The sequence below is a fragment of the Drosophila novamexicana genome, unplaced genomic scaffold (genome assembly GCF_003285875.2).
Source record: "Drosophila novamexicana strain 15010-1031.04,08,12 unplaced genomic scaffold, DnovRS2.1 tig00004549-arrow-arrow-pilon, whole genome shotgun sequence".
Classification (NCBI taxonomy): Eukaryota; Metazoa; Arthropoda; class Insecta; order Diptera; family Drosophilidae; genus Drosophila; species Drosophila novamexicana.
The window spans coordinates 1,207,537-1,233,783 of record NW_020825047.1 but is presented as its reverse complement, the minus strand read 5'-3'; the positions used below and the strand labels follow the sequence as shown (position 1 = coordinate 1,233,783).

At 36.5% G+C, this 26,247-nt stretch overlaps 5 protein-coding genes across 5 annotated transcripts in view; 1 reads left to right on the top strand and 4 right to left on the bottom strand.

Moving 5' to 3' along the window:
• LOC115769212 (angiotensin-converting enzyme) overlaps positions 1-26,247 on the top strand; it is a 66,543-nt gene that overhangs the window by 9,560 nt on the left and 30,736 nt on the right. The gene's annotated exons all lie outside the window — the stretch shown is intronic.
• LOC115769298 (proline-rich protein 4) lies at positions 1,452-3,234 on the bottom strand. The gene is made up of 4 exons (XM_030714025.1): positions 3,223-3,234; positions 2,302-2,775; positions 1,612-2,235; positions 1,452-1,500 (listed from the first exon to the last, which is right to left on the bottom strand). The coding sequence occupies exons 1-4, from the start codon at positions 3,232-3,234 to the stop codon at positions 1,495-1,497; spliced, it is 1,116 nt and encodes a 371-aa protein (XP_030569885.1). The 3' UTR covers positions 1,452-1,494.
• On the bottom strand, positions 16,262-16,836 carry LOC115769222. Its single transcript, XM_030713935.1, has 2 exons — positions 16,635-16,836; positions 16,262-16,568 (listed from the first exon to the last, which is right to left on the bottom strand). The coding sequence occupies exons 1-2, from the start codon at positions 16,824-16,826 to the stop codon at positions 16,323-16,325; spliced, it is 438 nt and encodes a 145-aa protein (XP_030569795.1). The 5' UTR covers positions 16,827-16,836; the 3' UTR covers positions 16,262-16,322.
• Positions 17,152-17,914, bottom strand: LOC115769221. The gene is made up of 2 exons (XM_030713934.1): positions 17,639-17,914; positions 17,152-17,568 (listed from the first exon to the last, which is right to left on the bottom strand). Exons 1-2 carry the CDS (start codon positions 17,885-17,887, stop codon positions 17,224-17,226), a joined length of 594 nt encoding a protein of 197 aa, XP_030569794.1. The 5' UTR covers positions 17,888-17,914; the 3' UTR covers positions 17,152-17,223.
• Positions 19,923-21,931, bottom strand: LOC115769219 (mantle protein). Its single transcript, XM_030713932.1, has 2 exons — positions 21,886-21,931; positions 19,923-20,870 (listed from the first exon to the last, which is right to left on the bottom strand). The coding sequence occupies exons 1-2, from the start codon at positions 21,895-21,897 to the stop codon at positions 19,923-19,925; spliced, it is 960 nt and encodes a 319-aa protein (XP_030569792.1). The 5' UTR covers positions 21,898-21,931.

The following is a 26,247-nucleotide window of genomic DNA, read 5'->3' as shown; positions in this document are numbered from 1 at the left end:
GTTGAAATATATATATTTTATGTTCAAAAAAGATTTGAAGAATATTTAAAATAAACAAATAATGTTTAAAAAGTAGTTTCAATTCAAATTAATTATTTTAACGCTTTTTAATTTGCATCGTTTTATTAAAAATCTTTTTCAGTGTTTAAATATTTGAAATTTATTAAAAATTCATCGGGCGCCTCGTAACATTCCAACTCTTAATTGATAGTTAAAGGATAAATTAGTTTGGGTAGAGGTCGTATTATAGTTTAACTGATTGCCAAAAAGATTATTTAGAAGTTGGAAAGATGTGGATTTATAAAAAATATGCTTTGATATTTTGTTAGAAGTCTTTTACAAAGGACTGTAAAAGAAAATTTGGTTTTTAAATATATAAGTTGTAAAATAAATGAAATGCTTTGATTTTAGTTTTGATCACTTCGTTCTACTCGTTTTTATTGTTTACATTCATCAGCTTCATTATCAGAGTGTTTTGTTGTTGTTGTTGATGTTACAGAGACAAAAAAATATTTGGTAAACTAAGTACTTTTCATAAATCCGTTTCAACAGCTTATTACATTAGGCAAAACTATAGATAGTTGGTTGTATTAAAAACTAGATAGCAAAAAATATTACAAATAATACAATACGTTCGTTTACAAACTGACTTAAATAGGCGACTGCACGGCTGCCTCCCTTATCTATATGTATTTATATTATTAATATATATATATATATATATATATATATATATATATATATATGTAGAGTAAACACTTAAACTCTAAAGCAGAAGTCTTTATCACACACACAGATCAGATCTCATATCATATCGAACCGAACCGAACCGGGTGCACAAATCGGTGGACCAGAGCAGAAGGAGGAGAAGCCGCAGCTGGAGGACAATACAGCAGCAGCAACCACACGTCAAATGTACCCAGTGTTTAGCGAGCCAAGTCCAACAACACATCCAAATTTGATCCTGCTGAGGTGTCATATGTTGTGTGTGTTGTTCTTGTCTTTGTTGTTGTTATGGGTCTTGTTCTTGATCTTGTTGTTCTGTGGGCTGTGCGGCCCAAATGTGTTAGTATCTTGTTCTTAAAGTCTAGATCTAATCGTCTTCAAATTTCTCATAACAATTCTCACGGGATATTTTCGTCAACGTTTCTTTTCTTGTTTTGTTTTTTTTTTTTTTTGCATTGATTTTTTTTTTTTTTTTGTATGGCTTAAGCTAAAAGAGAGTTCGTCGTAAAAACTAAGTAAGTTCGTTTCGTGTCACATTTTGGTCACATTATAAAATTGTTTTCAGAATCTCTATCGTTATCACGTTCTATATAGCAAAGTGTAATTGGAATGTTGGGCATATGGGTATGATATGGAAAATATGGAAGGTTTTTAAAAGTTTTCTATGGTTTTTGTGATGTTAAAATTAGTTTTACTTTGTTTTTGTTTTTTTTTCTTTCAGTTTAGCTATATATCCATTCATAACCGTTGCCGTTCATAACCGATTTTTCAATGCTGCAAAGAAAGAGTGAAAGAGAAAGAGAGAGAGAGAAAAAGTTCATTTCACCAATTTTAGTAACCGTGATATGAATGATAATCATGATAGTCATTAAAATCATGCTCCACCTCATGCTCATGCTCATGATGCTCCTCAATGGGTGCCGAATATGATGAATGATGATGGATAGGTTCATGATGTTGTTCCTGATGATGATAATGGTGGTCCTCCTCGATGTGCTTGTGCACAAACTCTGGCTCCTTGTAGGTAATGTGCTTCTCATGAACCTCGGGCACATGCTTCTCAATGTGCACATGCACGGGCTTCTCCACCGGAATCTTGACGGGGTACGGAACGTGTTTCTCAACCTTATAGGGCACTTCCTTGATCACTGGATAGGGCTGTGGCACATGTACTTTCACCTCATAGGGCACTGGTTTCTCGACATGCACGGGCACGGGACGATCATAGGGCACATGCACGGGCACAGGCACCTTCTTGATAACGGGCACTGGCACAGGTTTGTCCACATAGTGGGGCACTGGCTTGTCCACATGGTAGGGCACTGGCTTATCGACGGGCACCTTGACTGGGTAATGGACAATCTTCTCGACCGGATAGGGCTTGTCGACATGCACCTTCTTCTCTACATTGTAGTGGACGATTTTCTCGACTGGATAGGGTGCTGGCACATGTACTTTGACTGGCACATGAACCTTCTTCTCAACCGGATAGGGTGCGGGCACATGTACCTAGAGGATTGAAAGTGTGTGTTAAAATGGTCTATGTAAATCCTGAGCAGCTGTTGCCTGCTATACCTTGACGGGCACGGGGCGATCATAGGGCACATGTACGGCATATGGTATCTTCTTTTCGACGGGATATGGCGCTGGCACTTCATAGGGCACCTTGACAATCTCCTTAACCTCATAGGGCACATGCTTGACCACGGGATATGGCTTAGGCACCTTGACTTTCACGGGCACATGCACATGCTTTTCCACGGGTACATGGACGATCTTTTCGATTGGCACAGGCACTGGCACCTTCTTGATGACCGTCAGTGTTTTCTCCTCATGTACTGGGAAGTGTGGCACATGATGATGATGATAATCCTCGTAGTGGTGTAGACCACGTTTCGGTTTTGCGGTATCATCATCAGCGGCCGTCTCCTCGGCCTTTGACTCCGTCGGCTCAGCTGCTGTCTTCTCAGCAGCCTCGTTCTTCTCCTCGCCAGCCTGGGCATAGCTGGTGGCCAGCAGCAGCACCAGAGCGAGCGTTGTCGCTGTACGCTAAAAATGTGGAGCAATGTGTTGGATAATGAGGCATAATGAAGGAGTTTGACTAGAATTTAAGACGCTTTAAGCTCGATTAAAAGCTCAATTAATTGTTTTTGAAAAGTTTTTAGTTAAGTTATCATTCCAGATTTGAAAATTGAACGGAAATAAGAAAAGAATTCTGGGATTAAATTGAAAATGATGTTTACATTCTTGAAACAAGTTCATGTAAACAAAGTATGTTTCTCAGATGGAGTACTGTATTTGTGTCGTGCATTTCTCGTATTCATAAAAATTTCTGAATTAAGCATTTCGTTTTCATTTTAGGAAATCTCAAAAGTGTGATATTTTCTTTGAGCGTATTAATTGTTTGAGCATCCTGCACTTTTGTAAATCTCAGTTAATCTTATGGGTTCTTTGGCTCACTTCACAACACTGCACTTGTTGATCCTGGATACATACCATCAACTTCATGTTGCTGGCGTAAAATATCCTTGTGGGATTGTAAGTTATCCGTCGAGCTGTGTACCGTTAAATGCCGCACAATCGATTCGTATTGAAATTTGAGTATATCTTTTTCTCTTTTGAGGAGGGAATCGATCTCTCGCACTCTACAAACTCTACACACGTTCCGTACCACACTACACTGTTCGATGGTTAACGGTTTAATGATGCCAACTGCAGCGCCAGCCCGAACTTTTATACTCTAACTAACACCCAAAAAGCCAAGCGAATGAATGAAACGACGACGGCGACTGCGAGCCCGAAGTATTACAACAACACAGCAACAGCAACAACAATAATACTATATTATACTATAGTATAATCATAATCGCAATCGCCCAAAACACATGCAGCGAATGGTGAATGGTTCGTGGCCAGTCGCGTCGTCGGTTTTAGCTGGTTGCCGCTTGTTTGATTTTTTCTTTCTTTTTTTCGGAGGCGCGAACTCGACGCGCAGCCAAGTGGCAAGCGAAGCCAAAATGCAGCAATTGCAATCAGAGACTATGCGCAAGAGGTGCCTCCGTTGGCAGAGCGGGTGGAGGAGCTATGGCAGTTAGGCAGCTCTATGGATGCGTGCCGTTTTGCGGGCTAATACCAACTACCGACATTTGCCGTGTGTTGTTGTTGCTGCTGCTGCTATTTTTGTGGTGGTTTCTCAAGTCTTTTTACAAGCACCACACAACCAACAATAATAAACCACATATTTTGTGTGTGTAATTGAATAATGTTCAAAATACGCCAGTTGTGTCGCCTTCAAGCTGCAAATTCTTCCAATTCAGTTTTAATAATTGCTTAAGATTTAACTAATTTGATTTTTATGGCTTAAAAGTTGGCTAGGACTATTCAAATATTTAATTAGAATTTGAAGTTTCTTTTATAAATCTCAAATATATTTTGTATTGTTATTGTTCTCTCTAATATTTGTATACCCTGAACCCATTAAAAATGGGTATAAGGGTATATTGTATTTGTGCAAAATCCAAATGTATGTAACAGGCAGAAGGAAGCATCTCCGACCCCATAAAGTAAATATATTCTTGATCAGCATCAAAAGCCGAGTCGATCTAGCCATGTCCGTCTGTCTGTCCGTCCGTCCGTCTGTCTGTCCGTCCGTCCGTCCGTCCGTCCGTATGTATGAACGCAAGGATCTCAGAACCTATAAGAGCTAGAGACTTTTAGATGTAGGTGCTCCTAGTTCCCGCGCAGATCGAGTTTATTTCCGATAATCCATAACTTACTCCGTTTCCAAGCAATCGATAAAAATCGATATCGATGTGAGTAATTTATTTAAAATTATTGATGATATTAATATAAAATATACAAATAAAAAGGTGCATAAAATGTTGCTTATTAAGAAATTCAAAATATAAATACATATGTAAATTGAAAAGGAATTGCAATAGCCTAGTTAGTTTTAAGGAGAAAAAGAGAGAGAGGGAAATAGAGAGAGAAAGAGAGAGACAGAGGGAAAGTCAGAGAGAGAGAGAGAGAGAGAGAGAGAGAGAGAGAGAGAGAGAGAGAGAGAGATAGTGGGAAAGGGGAGAGCGAGAGGGAAAGGGAGGGAGTTTTAACCAAATCTTCTGGAATTATATACAGGCCGAAATATTTAATTTTTTGCTTCCTAATTTCTAGTGGTACGAAAATAAACTTTGTTTTCTTTTACTTTTAATCATAGAGAATTATGGTTAGCTATGGATACATACAGTAAATATTCGAAGATCCTATCTATCTATAAATAGAATATACTTATATAACCGACTAATTTATCTCAACACATGTATTAATGTATAAAGTGTCAAGTCTTAAATAATTTACTATATCATCGATCTTTAATTCGCTTTTAAATCTGATTATTCGCTTCTCTCACAACACCTTATTTTCAGTTCGCCTTGGGCTCTGCCTGGGCTCTTGATGCATCGCGAATGCAGCTTGTCATCTGTCATTTTGCCAAAACGACCAATTCCAATTGAAATTTTGTTGCCGATTGCAGTCCTTTTACTTTCGCATTCACAGGTACATTCACTTGACCAGACCAAAGTGGTACCCAAAAAAAAAGTAAACTTAGCGCCAGCTGGCCAAAAAAGGGGGAAGCATTTGTCAACAGACAGAGAGAGAGAGAGAGAGGGAGAGAGTGAGAGAGAGAGGGAGACAGTGAGACAGTATGTCACTCGGTCATTTGGCTGTGTTTTGTTGTGTCATTGTGCCACATATGCCCGGATGTGTGTGTGTGTGAGTGTGTGTGTGTGCGGTCAGCAACCATAACCTAACCCACTGGCAACATGTTTGGGGCAGCGGCAACTCGTTTCAATTCCACATTGTGGGTCGCTGTAATTGACGCCCCAGTTGGATGTCGCAGACGAAGTTAAAGTCTTACTTTGGTTACCTTCCTCGTTATTATGTCAATGGGTCTCACATACGATGTGAGACAAGGCTGAGAGACGGCGCGACTGCGAGACTGGCACAGCTGTTACGAGCGGCTCTGCTATTGATACCCTGTATATTTATTGGAAAGGGGGAAATTAAGAGTAAAGGATATATGTATTTAAAGAGCTTAAAACTAGAGGTATTGGTTCTTAATAATCATAAATGACAGTTTATCGTTTGTTTCTCTTGATAAATTCGCTCATTTTACCAAAAATCGATTTATCTTTTCCCGATTTATGGACTTTAATCAAATACAATATTAATAGAACTAAATGTATGTATATTTTAGCTTGTTTAGAAATATAGATGGGAAATATTTTGTAGATAAAAAATATTTCTTATTACCATGTATGTATGTATGTAAAACACGCATTTCATAAATCATCTTGGTTTTTGGTATATGCACACATTTGATTGGCATACTTATGTCCGGAAAATTATATTCAGATCGAATAATTAACACAAGAGTTATTTGAGAAGACATTTTTCAAGTTGATTTTAAGGAAAGTTAGTCTAGGTGTGCTATTGTTTGTGTAAAAGTGGGAATGAGAGTACGTACAGCTACTCGCAGCTGCTTATAGGGTATGTCTAAGTTGTGCAGTCTATAATTTAGCACTCTTACTTTTTGTTGTATGTTGTTGTTGTGTGTTGCATGCAACTTTCGATTTAGTTTCATTCGCATTGCTTGCATGTCTTGACCACATATTGTTGTTCGATATGCTTGCAACGAGTCGTAAAGAAAGAGAGAACGAATGTGAGAGTGGGAGTGAGAGTAAAAGAGACAGCGTGTGTGATTGGAGGCTGCCGTTGGACGTGCCACAACTGCTTATGTCATAAGTTTGCAATGGGGGCGCCAAGTGTTTGTTTGTTTGTTTGGTTTTTGATAGACAGCTGCGAGTGCTTATAAGCGCCATTGTCTTAAATCCAACAGCACAATTATACATACTTCCTTGAATTAATTACATGCTATATGGGAGTAATACATATTATGACTATATATTATTTGATTTCCATGCATCGCATTTAGCTTTTGAGTCCCTCACGTATTTGAAAGCGTCACGCGACCTGACCTTGTCTTATATATATATGTAAACATATTTCTCTATATGGTTAAATATAGCTTTACATAAATTATTATTAAGTTTTTTGTATGGATTCGATTGGTTTTTTTATAACGCATTGTCAACAAAGGCGTTAAATCGGAGGCAGCTGTTGATTAATCATGTTTTTTATTTTTGAATATCTTCGGCATCTTTGAATTGCATTTGCATATTCGTATTTTTCGTTGATTTGTGTAACAATTTATTGTGTTTGAAATACGTTGGACGTGATTTGGCATGTTATTTGACATTCCATTTCCATTTCGTTCCAATTGTTGGCAGCTCATCCCACAAAATGGCACTGCACGAGGCTAAGCCCAGTCGAAGCTGACAGTTATGACATTTTCTGTGACATTTACAAAAGTCTTTTTTTTTTTTTTTTTTTTTTTTTTGTTTACTTGGGCTTGTAACGGTTTTGTTTTCGGTAGTTCCCATGTTTTTGGGTTTCTTTCTCATTTTAATGGGCGACCACTCGAGGGTTCATTGCGTTTCTGGTCAAGGTCGTTTGCGCGCAGTTGCGGTTGTTAGCAAAGCTAACGGACTGACAAATTGCTCAAGTAATTGTCAGCTGTACTTGGTATCTTTTGAGCTGGCTTTTTGCAAGTAACTGGAAAAATAAAACAAACAAAACAACTACTTTTACACATGCTCCATAATTACAAAATGCATTGAAAGTAACAGGTGCACAGCAAAGTCTTTGAACTTTGTGTGTAAAATGCTTCGAATTTCCCTGTTTTTCGCATACACCCTTAGGTGCCTGAGAAATGAAAATAAAACTCACTACATGTTATTCCAATTAAAGGTTTATAATATTTCTGATTTATTTAAAATATAAGATTTTTATTATAGCTAATTTCAATGAAAAGCTTACCAAGAAACTGATGCAAACTATCTACAAATATAAAGTCTTAGAGATTGCTGGAGCTTGAACTATCTTAGTTGCTAAATAAAATACAAAGCATACTAAACCTCGTCTTTACAGTTTTTGTAAATAAAAACTTAAAAGGAATTTCTGATTAGGCATATCATTCAAATTTCAAAGTTCAAGGACTTTTAAATCAACTTTTAAATATATACACATATGAGATTGTTAAGGAAATTTAAAACTATATACGTTTATTTATTTTATCATCAAATAGAACTCAACCTATGAAAATGATATCAGAGGTATACATTTTTTCTATTTTTAGAAATATATTTTGATTTTCTACATGTAAACGTTTAGTTTCAGTTGAGTTTTCACAAGTTTTTTTCGTGTTTAATTTTACGTTTTCGAAATTACTTGATTCGAAAACCAATTAAGTGCTTTAAGCCAGCTTGTGCCCTAAAAAATGTATTTGCCTCAAAGATAACGAGCCAAGAAAAACCTGTAAGACAAATGGACTTGAGCCAGGTGAACCAGGTGTTAACTGCAATCGCAGCCCTTTCAATCGGCTGCCTTTACATGACATTGACGCATGTAAAAGCCCGTTCGTTGATTTGATTTGAAAGTGATAATCATGGCAATTGAATCGCGCACACTCTCTCCCCTTCCCTCTCTCTCACTCTGTCTGCATGTAGCCAGCGAAATGAGGTCAATGGCAAAAGCATTTGAACTCGTAGAAGCGCGTCTTTAAAAGCATAAATTTGTTTATGATCATCTGCATTGGCCATTGTGCGATTATTTTGTTGTTAACTTGGACAAATTGTCACGCGACGTTGAATGCTGCCAAGTGGGTTGGATTTTTGCATTTAATCAAGTTGCGGTTTGGCCAATTGATCTCTTCAGCTGGCAGCTGATAAATAAGGAAGTGTCCAATCGGCCATTGGCCAAATCCCACAGACTGCCGCGAACCCAACTGCAAATCTATGCAAATTTTTGCACAAACCAACAAAAAACAAAAAAAAAAAAAACAGAAAAAATGAGAGCCAGAAAAACCAGTCAAAAAACAATTTATTAACATAATAAGTAATTCCGCCTCTGGAGCTGGAGCTGGAGCTGGAGCCTTGCAGCAGCTGTGCGGCAGTTTCGACCATAGATAGAGGGGACTGCAGCTTTCCGGGTTGCCGCGAGTGGGCGTGTCTTGACCCATTGACTTACTCGTCATGCAATTTGCATAAAAACTAGAAGATAAATTTACTTTAGATTACACAGATTGCGAGTGTCCTAATTTCGTTGTGTTTACGTTTTGTTCATTTGTGGATGCGAAATATTATTTAATATGAACCTAAGATTATTTCTCATTTGGTTTTTATTTTAGTCCATTTTTTATGGTGGTTTTTTATTTTTGGACTCATAATTACAAAAAAAAAAAAAAAAAAACAACACAGCTGGCAATCAAATGCCAAGCAATGTTTTTGTTGTTGTTTCTCGCAGTGTAAATTGCGTAAATTGAATAAACATTATGCTATGTAGTCGCATCTGGCTGTACATTTTGTAAATCTAGTTGGTAGCCTTTGTTTTCGGAATTGTTTCATTTTTTGTCTGCTTCTTTTTCTTTATATTTTTGGCTGCCGCTTTTGGCCGCACTGAGGCGTAAATAAAGTTGTTTTTTTGGGCTTGTAGAAGCGAGAGGCAGTTGAAAAGTAAAAGGAATTTTTCTATAATGGAAAATAGATGGCTGAACGGCAATAAACCAGGGAATATGGGGTGATAGAATATGAATAAATATATACAAAAAAAAATGTATGCAATATGTAAAACCTAAATACCTTATAGAAGAGTTTTCTTAAAATTATTATAGATTTGTTTGAAACTTTCTCTGATATATATAGAATAATTTATTTAAAATAAAAAATATAAATAAGCGAATATACGAGTATATTTTTTGTAATCTAATTGTCTTTTCTTCACTCTAGGAAACTATATTAATATATTATTTTATAACATATTTTACCAGGGTTAACTTCCTTGTTCCTTAACGCGAAAGCCGCTTCTAAATTTATTTAAATATATTTATATATATATTTAACATTTATTTGATATATACTTATATATTAAATAACAACAACTAACTAACAACTAACTAACGAACAACTTTTTGAACTACCCTCGCTAGAAAAAACAAATAATATAGAGCGAACTGTAATTAGGCAGCACTAAATTGTTCGTAAATTAACAAAGGCACAAATAAAACATAAAATAATTAAGCGATTGCCTAAGCAACTGCAACAAATAAATTATTTTCAGTTGGCAGCTAACGATTTTGAATAGAAGACATGGAAAACTAAAGAAAATTACCAAATAACTCAGAATGTGTGTTAATTGTCTCATTATTTACAAAGCGTTTGCTCATAAATAAAACTAACTAATTATACGTCCATTGACGTCCATTAAATGTGTGTCTTTTCCTATGTCTACCAAAAGAAAACCCATGCCAAAAAACCTGAAAACTCAAAACAGACCATACACTTCCTTGACGCACGTTAAGCAATTGCAAATCCGCCAAAAAAGAAAAGGAAAATTGTAAAACATTAAAAATACATTTAAAATTGGCAGAGAGCTGAACATATACGATAGGAAAACAGGCCAACGGGCCGAATTAAAAAGAAATATTACCAACAAACGTCTATAATTAAAATCAATGAAGTGGCAATGCAGCAAAAAGAGAGCAAGAAATTAGTAGCTAAAATATATAAAACATTTTGGAAATTCAAATTTGCAAAAAATACAAAATAATTGCCGATTGATAAAGAACAAATATTAATTTTGGAAATGAGTATATATTTCAATCGGTCAACTTTGCGACCGAACATTCCTATGACTGCTATATGATATATTGGTTGCATGTAGTTATCTTAATAACAAATTTTACAATACCAGAATGTACTTAGTAGTCCGATCTGGCAACAAAAATGGAAAAGATACAAGACGATAGCTTTAAAACTGAGAGACTAGTTCGCATAGAAACAGACTTGGCGATATCAACTCGGCTGTTGATGCTGATCTAGAATATATAGTTAATGGGGCGGGCATGTCTCACACATCCTCTATAAGAGTATAAAAAGACAAGGCCTTTCTTTAAAGATGAAAAAATGTAAAATTTCTATTTCGAATTCTGCTTTATATGCCAAGTTGTCTTGTTTTGTTGTGCGAACTAAAATCCATAAATATATTAAATTAATTTAAACATACTTTTAATTAATTTATTTTAATTAATTATTAAATTATTATTATATTTTTTTATTATTAAATACCACAGACAACAGTTTTATAGTTTGTCAGAGTTGTCATTTTTATTAAACATTCATGTTTATTTTATCCGATGTTAAAATAACTTTTATTGAACTTCATTTGAATTGGATTCATGTATTTCTTATTATCTCAATTAGTCCTTAAATATACTTAATTTGTATGCCATATTTTTTTTGTACTGCCCAAAATTATATACTTAACTTATCGTAAGAAATACTCTATGATAAATGCCAATAAATTACAGCTGGCTTCAGGCTGTCTTAGTCTGGCGCATTGCTTTGGCGGCTTGGCAACTATTGCAACATATTTGGTAAATTTCTTTGCAACCGAAAAGTTGCTGCAAAAGAAATTGCAAGTCAATTACCGCTAGACGGTCTGCTTGGCGCCATGACGCAACCGCCACATGTGGCAGCTTGGCAGGCAGCCGATGTCGGCGTCGACGTCGACGCATAGCGCTAATTGATTGCGGCTGCGCGTCGCATTTGCTGCATTCACTTTGCTTTGGCTCTGGCTTGTTCGTGCTTTTGTTTTTGGGTCGTGCCATTCTCCGTTTGCCACATGCCACACACACACACACGCACACACAATCACACATACTGGGTTCAATTCGCGTTAGCTTAGTACAAGATCAATGTTGTGCGTTGGTCAACTGGCAACAGGTTCTTGCGGCTGCCCACTATAAAAAAACGAAAGACTAAGGCAACGAACTTGAAATTTTTGTTGTTTTCTTGTTCGACACCATTTGTCATTCCAATTAATTATGCTGCATTTGGGCGTTGATCTCTCAGTTTATTTTGCGCTTACTTTCAATGCTCTCAACTGCATTAAGTCTTGCATAATTTGTACGCTTTTCGCTTGTTGATTTTGCCCGCCACTCGGGCAAAATTGCTCTTAAGTATTCCAGATTATGTGCAAAAGTTAATGTGAGTGTGTAAATGTGAGTGTGCGTGTGTGAGCGTGAGTGAATGTGTATAAATGTGTGCGTGTATAAGAAGGTAGTCCACTTTTATTTTGCTCTCGGTTTTTTACTAATTGATTAGCATTAGTTGCCTAAAAGTTGTATTAAGTTTGCAATGTTTGAACTTTAATAAATTTAAACAAGTAAGAGGTTCTAGTCGGGAGCTCCCGACTAGGGGATGCCCTGAACCCTCTTCTTCCAACATCAAATGCATATATATATTCTAATTTAGAAGCTATATGTCAAGTTTGGTGACTCTAGCTCTTATTATTTACCAAAATTGCCCAAAAAACAGGATATCGATATAGATTTGTATCGATTGCTTGGAAACGGAGCAAGCTATCGATTATCGGAAACAAACTCGATCTGCGGGAACTAGAAGCATCTACATCTAAAATTTCAAGTCTCTAGCTCTTATAGGTTCTGAGATCCTTGCGTTCATACATACGGACGGACGGACGGACAGACAGACGGACATGGCTAGATCGACTCGGCTATTGGTGCTGATCAAGAATATATATACTTTATGGGGTCGGAGATGCTTCCTTCTGCCTGTTACTTACATTCGGCTTTCGCACAAATACAATATACCCTTATACCCATTTTTAATGGGTTCAGGGTATAAAAAAAAATTTTGTAAAATATAGGTCAGCAAAGACGTTTAAAATTTGGTTGAGCACGATTTAGAATGTATACGAACAATTGTATAACTATTTCATTTAGTTGTTTGAAGAAAAAACATAGAATATGAAAGATTTATTATAATTTTGTCGTGAAATGTGTAGCGCAGAGAAGGAGTCGTCTCCGACCCCATAAAGTATATATATTCTTGATCAGCATCCGTCTGTCTGTTTCTATGCGAACTAGTCCCTATCTTAATGAAACTTTGCAGAATTCCCTGTTTCTGTTGCACGCAGTACATATGTCAAAACCAGCTGGATCGAACCACTATATCATATAGCTGCCATAGGAACGATCGGTCGAAAATTAAGTTTTTGCATAAAAAAAAAACATTTTTTTATCAAGATATCTTGACCAAACTCGAAATTTATTAGTTTTACTAAGCTCCCCATATACATGCAAAATCCTATTAAGATCGGACTTCTATATCTGCCATATCATATATCAGTCGAAAATTGATTTTTTTTTTAAAAACCTTTTTTGTTTATCAAGATATCTTGATCAAACTCGGCATTAACTCTTTTCCCTGTGCTTCTTAGATACGGGCAAAGCACTATAAGCATCATGAAAAGGTTGGGTCTGCAAGGGTATTAGATCTTCGGCGTGCCGAAGATAGCCTTTCTTTCTCGTTTTATTATAAAAATTGAAATTGTCCAAGTAAATTGTTTTTGTTATTAAATGCGGCAAACAAAGTGCAAAAGGGCTAATTAGGTGTTAAATATGTATTCATGTATATTATCCAGCTAGTGGACCCTATGTGGTCAGTATTTGGTCATTTGAAGCTTCAGTTGTGTATTGCTCATATGGATATGGAAAAGAGTCGGTCAATGTAACTGATCGGCACTCCTCAACGAATTGTTTGGTCTCTGGGTCCTGGCCAAGAAGAATGGCCTTAAAGCCAGGCAGGCAATCGCACACATTGGGTTCCACACACTTGCCATAGGTGGAGCAGCTCTGCTTACAATGCGGCTGACAGGTGTAGCTCTGCCCATTGGCATCGGGAAGCTTGATGTAGCCCAAATCGCATTCCCATTCGCCTGGACGTACACACTTACTGTGTTCTGGCATGTCCCCCAGGCAATCGGGCTCGCAGTTGCCGCTGCTGTTTGTGTAGCCCTCAAGGCACTGACATAGTCCGTACAAAAGGCATCTGCTGTGCACGGGACAACCACCTGCACAGAGAGGTTCGCAGTGTCCGGATTTGCCCTTGGCATAGCCTGCCTCACACAGACAGTGGGTGTCAGCCTCTTCACATTCGCACACCTCAGGTTGCACACAACGGCAGTTACGGCCACATCCTTGGCTGCATTTGGGCAGGCAGAGTGCGCCAAGCGCATTTTGTTCATAGCCATCACAGCAGTAGATTTTTACCTCAGTTGTGCTCTGCAGGGTATAGAGTTTATATAGTTAGGGGTAACGTTTAAAGTGGTTAACTTTTACCACATTTTTGCTGCACACATGCGGATCATCAGCTTTGAAATTCTCTACACACTGTCCTTCTACTCCCATGTGGTAGTTTTCCTGGCACGCACATTTGTTTGGTGCCTTGCAGTAGCCATTTGCACCACAGTTGGGCTGACACACGGGTTGGCAGAGCTCATCGTCGGTTTGCTTTCCGTAGCCGTCGCAGCAATATCTTTCAATTTTGGTCTATAGGTCCATAGGGTAATCGATATCAATACAAAAATAATTTTCTTACTTACAGACAGAATGTTGGGAAATGGAATATTTAATTTCTCAAACTCTTCTCTTAATATATAGTACTCCGGTTGCTGTTCGCCAGTGTATGGCACTTCCCTTGTGCATAAATTCGGATCCTTAGGCAAGCAGGGATCTTCCACATAGCAATCCTCACTAGGTTTGACTTCGATTTCCTTGCTTTCTGCCGGATGGCAGTCTCCACTTAAGGACATCTTAAAGCCCTCTACGCATTCACAGTGTTCTGGAGCAGAGCAGTACTTATTGTTAGCACATTCCACAGAGCAAACGGGCTTGCAATCGTCAATCGTTCCAACATATCCGGGACAGCATTCATACTCAAACTGTGTAGAGAAGGTGTTGTATAATGTATGAATTCTCTAGTCGAAAGCGACCGACTAAAATACACCCTCTACCAAGCAGTTGGCAGTTTGCCCTATATCCTCTTACCTGGGTTATACACTCTCGAAGATTAATTCTCTAATAACGTCTGTCTGTATAATCTGATTAATTTGAAATTGTGCATAACATGTGTAATATTCTTGAATTTGTTTTGTATGCAGCATCTTGCTTATAAAGTCAGGAATATGCTCAAAATCCGGGACTGGATTTAACAATTTAGGAGAGATCAGGAGAGTCATCAAACATCAGAGAGTCATCTTATTACAGATGATATATATTTATTGCATTACGGTTGCTGTTATATATGCATTTCAAATGGATACAGGGTATTAATTGAATGTTTTAATTCATCTTACTTCTAGCTCAAGTAGGTTATTTATAAGTGGTTCCAATATATTTTCCAGTTCACTGTCCCTTTCGAAATTTTCCTTCAAACACGTATTATTATACGGGTTCTTGCTGTCCTTCTGCATGACAGGCGTACAGCATGCCGCAGTAATTAAACAAATAAAAAAAATTGCACCCCGAGTACTTTCCATGGTGAGAGGCTTTCGCAAATAGCAAAAAATTTCTCAGCCGTGTAGCCGTACTTTTAAAACTCAAGTAAGATTGTGCTGCTGAATCGAATCTTCTTAAAGGTCCCACAGCACAATCTTTAATTAATAACGGACACTCTTCTGATAATGCTTATATATGTAACCAACCTTATCGCAATGTCCAGTTCAACAATTTGAACTTTTATGTTCCAAAAAAAATTCAGCTCATCGGCTGCAATTTAAATATATATTTTTATACCCTGAACCCATTAAAAATAGGTATAAGGGTATATTGTATTTGTGCGGAAGCCAAATGTATGTAACAGGCAGAAGGAAGCATCTCCGACCCCGTAAAGTGTATATATTCTTGATCAGCACAAATAGCCGAGTCGATCTAGCCATGTCCGTCTGTCTGTCTGGCCGTCCGTCCGTCCATCCGTATGTATGAACGCAAGGATCTCAGAACCTATAAGAGCTAGAGACTTGAAATTTCAAATGTAGATGCTCCTAGTTCCCGCGCAGATTCCGATAATCGATATCCTGTTTTTGGGCAATTTTGGTAAATAATAAGAGCTAGAGTCAACAATCTTGACATATAGCTTCTAAAATAGAATATATATATATATATATATATATATATATATATATATATATGATGTTGGAAGAAGAGGGTTTAGGGTATCCCCTAGTCGGGAGCTCCCGACTAGATCCCCTTACTTGTTTCTACTTAAATTCTTGCTACAGGGTATTCTAAAAAAATAAAATATTATTTACGAGTATCACATTACGAGTTTCTTAGAAGGCTTCTTCAAGGCAGGGAACATTGCTTGATAAGACACCTGATAAGAATGTTTATATAGGAACACGCAGGCACTTGGACCTACGATCTAGTGTCACTTTAAGATGATTGTAGAAATTGTATTATGTCTTTTTTTGTATTGGTCAGGCCTCGTACATATGTCTTGGGCAAAAATAAAATCTGAATGTATTTACATAAAACCAGACAGATTTGAGTCATACTTTGATTGTATTCATGCACATTTAGATGATAACAATATTTATATTTATATATGCGACATATCTCTTTACAAACGCGTGAAGATATGTACAATTGCACATATAAGGATTAGCTCAATTTTGCAACAGCGGTAGCTGAGTTTAGAACTATTCGATATGGCCAGAGGCACAATCGGATTGTTATCGATAACAGACACAGTTGAGCTCGGCTCATCCTGGAGCACAGTTGGCACAGGTTGGCAGCCCTCATCAGCTTTAGTCGAGCGTTCGTAGCCTTCACAGCATTCCTCACGTGCTTCCAATTTGGTTTTTTGCTGCATATTTGATTGGTTAAATTATAAACAGCACAAAGAAATTGAATGTAACTATTATGTACATACAATGGTGCGCATTTCGCCTGGCACATTTAGCATCTTTAATAGATTTGCAAACTCGCCATAGCTCTCCAGGGAAGCACGTTCCGTTACAGTGTAAGAAACTTCCACATTTTTGATGCACAAATGTGGATCTTTGACAGAGGTCGCCAGCTGTACGTAGAGACTGAGAAAACTCAGGAATACAATTTTCCACATTTTGAAACCACGATGATTAATCGAGTGCGCACAAAACTAAACTAAAATTTAGTTACACATTCAGCTTGTAGCGGATCTCAGTTTTTTTAAAATTATATATTCTTCATATCACCAAATTTTAAGCAGAAAGACGATAAATATATTTGTATAGTATACTTTAGTATATTTATACGCTGGCCCATAAGCATATAGGCAAGATAAAGAAGGGAGGGATTATTTTTATTACGCGGTTTCTTATATGACGAATTTTTAGAAAAAGTGATAAATTTGTATACAAGTTTTCTTTAGTATTCTTGGATTTATTCACTCACTCTTAACATAAGTTCAATATGTAGAATGGATTAAATGAAGGTTGGAAAATTTATTGAATTTCTATAGCCCATACATAATTTGTGACTTATTCGCAAAACAGAGCAGAGTGCTCTTCAATTTCATTGCCGTTTTCATTTCTCTTATCTTTCCTTTGCTTGATATAGTAGAAACTATACATGCATACTCCCAGGGCTAGCAAGATCAATATGAGCACAGTGCCGTACATAAGCCAGGACTTAGGCTTAAACGACTGCTTGTCTGCGGCATCCGATAAGCTTTTATCTGTACTGGACACAGGCACAGTCAGAGTCGAGCCCTCGGTTAACTCTGTGTAGATCTCCGTTGTCGTCGACACAGGCTGGCAGCTATTATCGTAGGCTCTTAGGTAGCCCGGACAGCAAACTGGACGGGGCTCCAATCTGGTCTTGGTCTGTATATTATGACGTTAGAGCATTAGCCTATAAGTCTTATCGGCTGCTTCTTGAACTTCTTGAACTTACCACTCTACGCATTGATCCCCGAATTCCCGCCCGCCTAAAGTGATCGGCAAAAAAACCATACTCCCGCAACGGTGTTGGCTCCATTAACGTATAGAAGATTACCTCATGTTCTGTGCATAGATGTGAGTCGCTTGCTTGATAAATTTGTGTGGTATGTGGATCTTCAGTTTGATTGTCTTCATTATCATTATCTTGAAGCAGCGCACATGGCAGCAGGCTGAGCACAGATATTAACACAAATTTCCACATTCTCGCATCAAAATTTGGTTTCTGTAGAATACGAACTTTACTGCAACGCGCTTAGAACACAACTGAATATTGTTATTTCCCGGAAGATGATAAATTTTAATATATCAAAAGAATAATAAATTATATAGTTTATTGCTCGGCATTGCCCGGCACATATTTTTGCTTTTCCACTCACTTTTTTCTTGTATTTGTATCTAGCTCAACCTTGGGCAGTTTTGCCATAGCTTAATGAACGGGCGTGAATCTTTACTTTTATCTAAGAAGAATAAATACTACAGCACTTTATATTTTCTCTTAGAATAGGTTGCATAGTTTTGGGCTCAAAGATTGGAAAATGTGCTATATATCTATAATTTATATAAAATTTCTAGCATACTTTGTACACCTATCATGCGGGCAAATACAAATTAAGCTCAGCTTGCATTAAAGCATTAAAGCTCTGGCGTACAGTTGTTACCAAAAATAAAAGCTTTCTTAACTTTAAACGCAAGTCTGTGTTTTTAAGCTTATGAGCGCAATTGAAGCTTTTGATTTTACTATATAAAGTGTAATACGTTGAAGAGGTTTTGACAACTGACCTTTATAAGAAATTGCCTTCTTTACTATTTTTATACCCTTGTAGAGGGTATTATAATTTTGTCATGAAAGGTATATATATATTCTAGATCAGCATCAATACTACAATATCATATAGCATAAGGAAACCATCGGTCGAAATGTGGCTTCCTATATAGGAAAATGCTCTGTTTTCCAAGATATTTTCATCGAATTCAGCATTTATGAACTTCACTAAGAGAATATCTATAAGGCATTTCTCGTTAATTATTTTTATAAAATTTAAGAGAATTAATATAAAATTGATTTCAATTATTTTAATTCAAATAATTATAAAATTTAAAGCCTAAATTCAACAGGAAATTTTTACAAAAAGTGTTTAATTGCGAGGATTGCTTTATATTGAAAAAATGTGGTATTGAATTCTTATAAGTATTTCTATTTCCAAAAATTGCATGTCATGTGACTATATTTTGGCGGTTTTCTAGACGATCCAGTTTAGCAACAAGTTTTTCTACTTACTTATAAGAACATTTTTTTATAAAATCATTGTGGATCCCTAAAATTTAGAATTTCTTCTAAAAAAAATGTGAAAGAAATTTTTTATAATACTTGACTATTAAATATAACTTTGAATTTAATCAGACCTTAATAGATTAATTATAATGCTGTCATTAGCAAAAATGTTCGTAGTCACAATTTAGATCAAATTAAATTTTACATAAATCTTGGCAAACTTCCCCTAAAGTTGTCTCATTATTAACTATGGAAGATTGTAATTATATTTTTTGGGCAAGCTGTAATATTTTCTTGAATTGAAGTCTGCTGGATATGCGCTACTGAGAATTAATTTTATATCATGAGATTCCCTAATAAATTTATGATACTTATAGCCAGATTTCATTGATAAACCCACTAAAAATATTACTTGACAATTTTATTTCATCTCTTTAAAAAAAAGGCAAATTTTTGTTTTAAATTCTTTTTATTTACATTATTTAAATATGTACAAAAATTTCATAGAATAGAAATTAACGGGAAAAAGTCATAGATTCAGGTGTTTTCTCTTGTTGTTGTTGTTTGTTCGTTTTTCCTGTCTAGAAAGAACTGCACATTAGAGGAGGCGGGTGACACAATAGACAAGCGGGACAAGCGAATGCGGCTTTGATTTGTTACTTTTGTTTTTCTTAAGGGGGCAGTTGCTGGCAAGTTTCCAGAGTGTTCCGTCCTGGGAACCACTCATCGAAATGCCGCATTTGATGATCTTCCCGTTAACGATTGTTGCTTCCTCCTAGAATTTCGGTTGGTATCACAAACTAAAACTAAATGTAAGTCGTACTTTGAGGGTTGCGGGTTGGGGGTAATTCCAGTTGGGTTTTGTTTTTCATGTGGATATTGGAAAATTTCGACATTGATGTTGATGCGTACGCCTTTACCCGAATTCATAAGCTGATTTGGCCCTCGTTAGCGATAAATTGATCTACTTTTTGTGGAGGTAACCGCCGTGTCCGGAGGTGCCGTACGAGGAGACACCGTGGCCAGAGATGCCATGGCCAGAGATGCCGTGTCCGGAGATGATGCCATGACCGCCATACGAGGAGATGCCATGGCCGACAGCAATGGCGGGTCCAGAGACGCCGTGAGCAGAGATGCCGGAGTAACCGCTAGCAATTGGTGCGCTGACAATGGGTGCACCCTCGGTCTTGGTGACGGTGTGGGTGACAGTGATGGCGGGCTGGACATGGCTCTCAACGTGCACATTGACGGGCACTTTCACCTGATAGGGCACTGGGCGGTCCACATGGACGGGCACCTTCTGGATGACGCGCTTCTCAACGGTATAGGGCACTGGCTTCTCAACGGGCACGGGGTATGGCTTGGGCACATGCACGGTGTAGGGACGATCGACTGGGATCTTGACTGGCACCTTCACGACCTTCTCAACCGGGTAGGGCTGTGGCACATGGACGGGCACCTTAACGATCTCCTTCACGGGATACTGGACAACCTTCTCCACGGGGTAGGGCTGTGGCACGGGCACCTTGACGGGATAGGTGACGGTCTTCTCAACGGGATAAGGCACATGACGCTCCACCTGATAGGGCACCTGGACGGTTCTCACCACGGTGTTAGTGTGCACCTGTGTGGGCAGCTGAGAGACAACGGGTCCTCCAATGGCACCATGGCCAGTGCTCAGAATGGCACCGCCACCAAGACCGGAGGCACCATAGCTGGAGCCGCCATAGCTGGAGCCGCCATAGCTGGAACCGCCATAGCCATAGCCGGAATAGCCAATACCGCGTTTCTCCTGCTTCTTCTCAGCTGTCGCGCTGGCCTCAGCGGCGGGCTCAGCGGCCTCAACTTTCTTGGGTGCCTCCTCGCTAGCGGTGGCCGCCAACACGCACATAGCCAACAGGCCAAAAACGAGCTGCAATGCAAAGTGTGACCAAAGTAAAGTGGGTTAGCCGTGTTAATCGTTCGATCGCTCGATCGCTGCAACTATTATGCTATTATATAACTTGGCGGCACTTCCGCCAGCCGCCACTCCATAATTTTTTCAAATATGACAATTAAGCAATTTCGTAAATGCGTTTGGCTGCGCGCCAAGTTCAATGGTAGCTCCACTCATTGGCCACGCGGCGCATACGTAATGCGACAGAACTTGCGCAGTGCTTACCAAGGGGCGTATACGTAATGTTTGCTATGCGCTTACATGCGAGTTTTTTTTCTCATTAAACTATATTTTTTGGCTACTGTTACAAATTAAACTAGGAAATTAATAAATGTTAGCTTTAGTGTCAAGAGCTTTATAAAAAAAATTGTAGACTTTAAACCAAAAACATTTATAAATTAGACCGCGACTCTTGGCTTAGTTAAATATTTTCTAATTTATTTTCTTTAGTTCTATATCCTATTATCAAAATATATTAAAAATATTTTTATATTCAAAAAAGACGATTTTTAAAACCAAATTCTAATTCAATTAGTTTTTTAAAAATATTTACTGCCGTGATCTATTCAAGAAAACTTTAGAATTTATTTCATATTTTAATTGCCTACTTTTTGCTATGCTTAAAGCTTCTCATTTAAAGATAAATTTATAGATTTTAATTTTTACATTAGTAATATTTTTTTAATTATATAATATATATAAAGTTATTTCATGCAGCTCATATAAACTCTAGAGACTTCTTCAAATTCTATATTTTTTAAAGTAAAAACTCTAGAGATTTCTTCAAATTCTATATTTTTTTTAATGTACACTTGATGGACAAAATTATAGTTTTTCGAAGCACGAAAATGTCCATTGCATAGCGAGATGATAGTCAGATATAGTTATGATGATATAATGCAGACACTTGAAGAACTTTTAACTTGAATCGCTTTTAGCTGATTGGTTTGCTTTAGATTTATTTTTTGTAGTACGCTTGAACACAACATACCATGGATTTCATTTTGCACTTTGTTTTAACTTCTAGACAGGCGCACTCAACTTTTGCCGGGGTTTGTATGTCTCAACCAACCCGCAACTGTTAACTGAATAATTTTGCACAGACATTGCGAGCTTTTATATGCCAATGCCGACCATGGTTGATGCTCTTGTTGGTGTCTGTCGACGTCGATCTTTGACGCAGCCACCAGCCAGCAGCAGCAGCAGCAGCCCAAAAGCTCGCTCACTCTCTCACTCTCTATCTCACTCTCTGCCTCTCTATTTGAGCGTCTCACTGTGCGTAAGGAAATGTTGAGTGCATAAAAAGCTTTCAGTTCACACGGACACTGTACGTGTACATATGAGCAATGCGTGTGATCTGCCCTGCGTGTGTGTTAGTGCCTGTCGGTGTGACTTGACAGCAGTTCGCAGCTCGGCTAACCGTTAATGGTACCAAGTACTTAGTAGACAACTGGGGGCACTAGATAGTAAAAAAGTTCCATGGCGTACGAGTTGTTAAACTCTAGTGTTGAAAAAGATAGACTTTCGAAAGTTAAATCTAACTTCGATTAAACAAAAAATATAAACTTAAATAATACAAAAATGCAAACAAATTCAATAAAAAAAAAAAAAAATTAAAAAAAGCATAAACAAAAAATTAAATTGAAAAGTATAAAACAAAATTTAACAAATAATTCGTAATTTATAAAAATAAATTCAAATAACAGTTAAATGCATTTTGTATCACAATTAAATAAAGCAAAAAATAAATAAAACGAAACAATATGTTATATAACATTAAAGATAGAAAAAATAAACTGGAGGAAATTAAAAAATATATAAAAAGAAACTAATAAATAATAATATAAAAGAGATGAAAAAATAAACAACTGAGGGAATATAAAAATTCCTATTTAATGAATCCTTTCACTGGACTCAATTGTCATTAGACCTATATTAATTTATTTGATTGTTTAAATAGGAACTTCCAATCACTGAATTATACTATTGGATCAAATTGTTATTAGAAATTTCTTTAAATTGCTAATTGAACTCGCAATTGGAAGCTACGATGCAATATTTATTCTGACACACCTCATTTTATTCGACAAATTTATACAGTAATTGTAATGAATGTCCGAAAACATTGTTTTCTATGGACTCGCGTTTTAGAATACTTTTGAGTATAGTCTTTTCAAAGCTGTGGTATTCTTTATATTATTTATAAACATTTAATTACCTTTTTGTGGCCTGAATTTAAAATTTGCATAATTTCGAATTATTATTATATTAAAATAAACAAAATTAGAACGGAAATATAAAAGAAAATGAATAGAAAGTGTTATTTAATACTTTAATATCATCTCGAAGAACAATAAGCATCTCCTTTCACTTTTTTATATACTTAGTACCATAATGGAATAGCGTAATTATTGGCAGAAAATAAAAAAAAAATTCTACTAAAATCACAATACAAGAAACCTTTGCTTCTTTAAAAAGCCCGAAAGGCTAGATGTGCATTAGCCACACTCTTTGCTATTTGGCGTTGAACGAATTCAGTTGCATTTTCCACAAGCCAAGTAAATTTTCTTGTGTAATTTTTCCGAAAAAAAACATGCGCCACTAGGTCTGCGAGTTCTACTTGGCTTGGGTTCGGTTGGGGCTTCGTGACTGAACTTTTGATCTTACAGATTTTCGGCAAAGTAAATTTGTATTGTGGGTGCAATGATTGAATGTTTGCTGTGTGTGTGTGTGTGTATGTGTGTGTAATTTGACATTTTAATGTGCATAGGAAATACTCACAGTGTATATATATAGCTAAATCAATGGGCACTACGAGTCGAATCGACCAATGGCCATGTAAATGGAACGTGTGAACAACGAGCGGAGGGCAGAACAGAAACATTAGATATACGTCTACATATATATACTTATATACATATATATATATATATTTCATTAGATCAGATTGTGGTCTATTATAATGCTGTGCATTGTGATGTGCAGTGTGAAGGCGAAGGTCGTACACTGTCATCAGCATCAGCATTATCATTATCATTATCATTAGGCAGAGTTTGAACCACATTATCGTACAGATCTCAAATGCGGCCTTTGTTCGCTTCGTTTCTGTGGCCACCACAAAGAACTCTGCAAACGCGCAGATGACCCCAAAAACAACCATTGAAACTATCGAAAGAAACAAGAAGCATCAGTTAAAAGAAAAAACTAAACTGTAGATTGTAGATGTCTTTAATAATAATAAACGAGCAAAGTGAAGGGAAACATAGCGGTTAAGGCCCAACATTAAATTCAAGTTCAAGTTTAAGTGCGTTCGCAGCTTCTTCTTGTTATATTTTCAATCTGATGTTTGTTTAGTTAACTTTCATTTCGTACACGTGCCAACATATTGGTAAACAGCACCAAAAACACAAACCCAACATTCTAGTTTAATAAAAAGAAGAAATTCAAAATAAAAATGAAATAACAAAATATAATGAAAAAAATTCTCCAAAATATTATGCAAATGGTAGCTTTATATATATAAAATAGAGTTTGCCTACTAATGCATTTCTGTGTAGCATATATGCTTACACGCCCATGAAAAAAGAAAAACGAAAAAAAAAAAAAAATAAATTTTGTGATCGCATAACAAATGCAATGAATATTGACAAAAGGCTGACAATCAAATTAACAAAACTTTTTATTTTCAAAAATTATTTTGCATTTTGCAAATGTGTTTTTTTTGTTTGTTCTTTTAGTTTTTATTTATGTTCGAGTTAAATTTATGGAGATTCTAATGACGTCTATTGGATTATGCAAACATCCAATTATGTATGTAGTCAGGCTCTGTCCAAATGCAGAGCACGGCATTTGCATAAAATATCAACGGGCCATTAGCTAATCAAAGTTAGATTCATATTATATTCGGCATATGTTGTTAAGATCTGAGAAAAAGTTGTCTACGGCCAAACGTTGTTTATAATTAATGCCCGACGGCGGCGTTAAGGTGAACCAGTTCTAAAGACAAACAAATTTAATGTTATAAAAAATGATTTTGTTTTTTTTTTATTTATATCATTTTGTTTTTAATTTTCGTTTTTGTTTTAATTTTATACTCAAAATTTGGCTCGTTTTATTCTTCATCATTTCTTTTGGCAGATGTATTATATAACATGATGCTCGAAATGCAAATGAAATGAACAATGAATGGCGAATGTGTTGCATATTTACGGCCTGCTCCTCTTTTATTCTTCTTTCTATATAATAACGATTTATTTTTTTTAATTTATCGGTTAGAATTTGACTAAAACAAACATAATATTCCTAAGTAACTCTGAACAGATTTTTACGGAATCAAGGATCAAAATAATATGCCTACGATAATCAGTTATGATTTAAGAAATTAAGGATAATTGGGCATAGCTTAGCATCAAAATATTTATTTGCAAGTCTTGATAGGCTATTTTATTACAAGACATGGATGGCTTAGATGGTTAGTAGCTAGTTTGGAGATTTCAGTTAATCTGTAAAGTCGTTACACATTCCGTGCAGCATTTATTATATGTCATACAAGGCATTGCTTAGTTTCGTTTAAAAAGCACTTAACGTGTTTTACGTGTCGTGGACCCATAAATTGTGTGCCAAAAAATGTATTCATTGTTTATTGAGCGGTAATTAAGAATGAGCATTGCTAAGGTATTTTTTTTACTCAGAGATACGCTGTAAAATATGTGTTCGACGCGCTGTAATATATTTAGCGATATGTTCGATGGGTCAAATATTGACTAAATCATACAGATTAGTTAAACAAAATATTTTGATAATAAATTGAATATATTTTAAAATTAATAAATACTAAAATTCCTAAATAACTTGTTGCTAATTATCTGATATATTTATTTTGTATGCTTGATTTTTGTTATCGTTATAAAATAGGGTATTCAAGTCGCGTGTGGCATTAAAATCAAAATATATTTATTGCTCGTGCTAAGTTGTCTTTAACATTATTTAAAATGCTAAGTTTGCATACTTAAGAGGAGTAAAAAATGTGGCTTTAATTTGGACATCAGCGATTTATTGGCTTCGGCAAAGCATTTGTCATTTGCCATTTAATCGAGGAGTCGGGCAATTTTTTGTTTATAGACAAATATGCAGCAGGTCTATAATTTGTGAGCAATCGCTCATTGCATGTGCTCTACTTTTGAGATGATTCGCATTTGTCAATCGTTTGGGATTTTTTATACAATTCATATATATATATATATATATATTTTGCCTCATGTTGTTGCATTTTTGCCGCATGTTTTGAACTTTGCAATCGATTTGGAGTTTGTTAAAATGCCGAACATGTTGCAGTGCACAATCGTGGAACAAT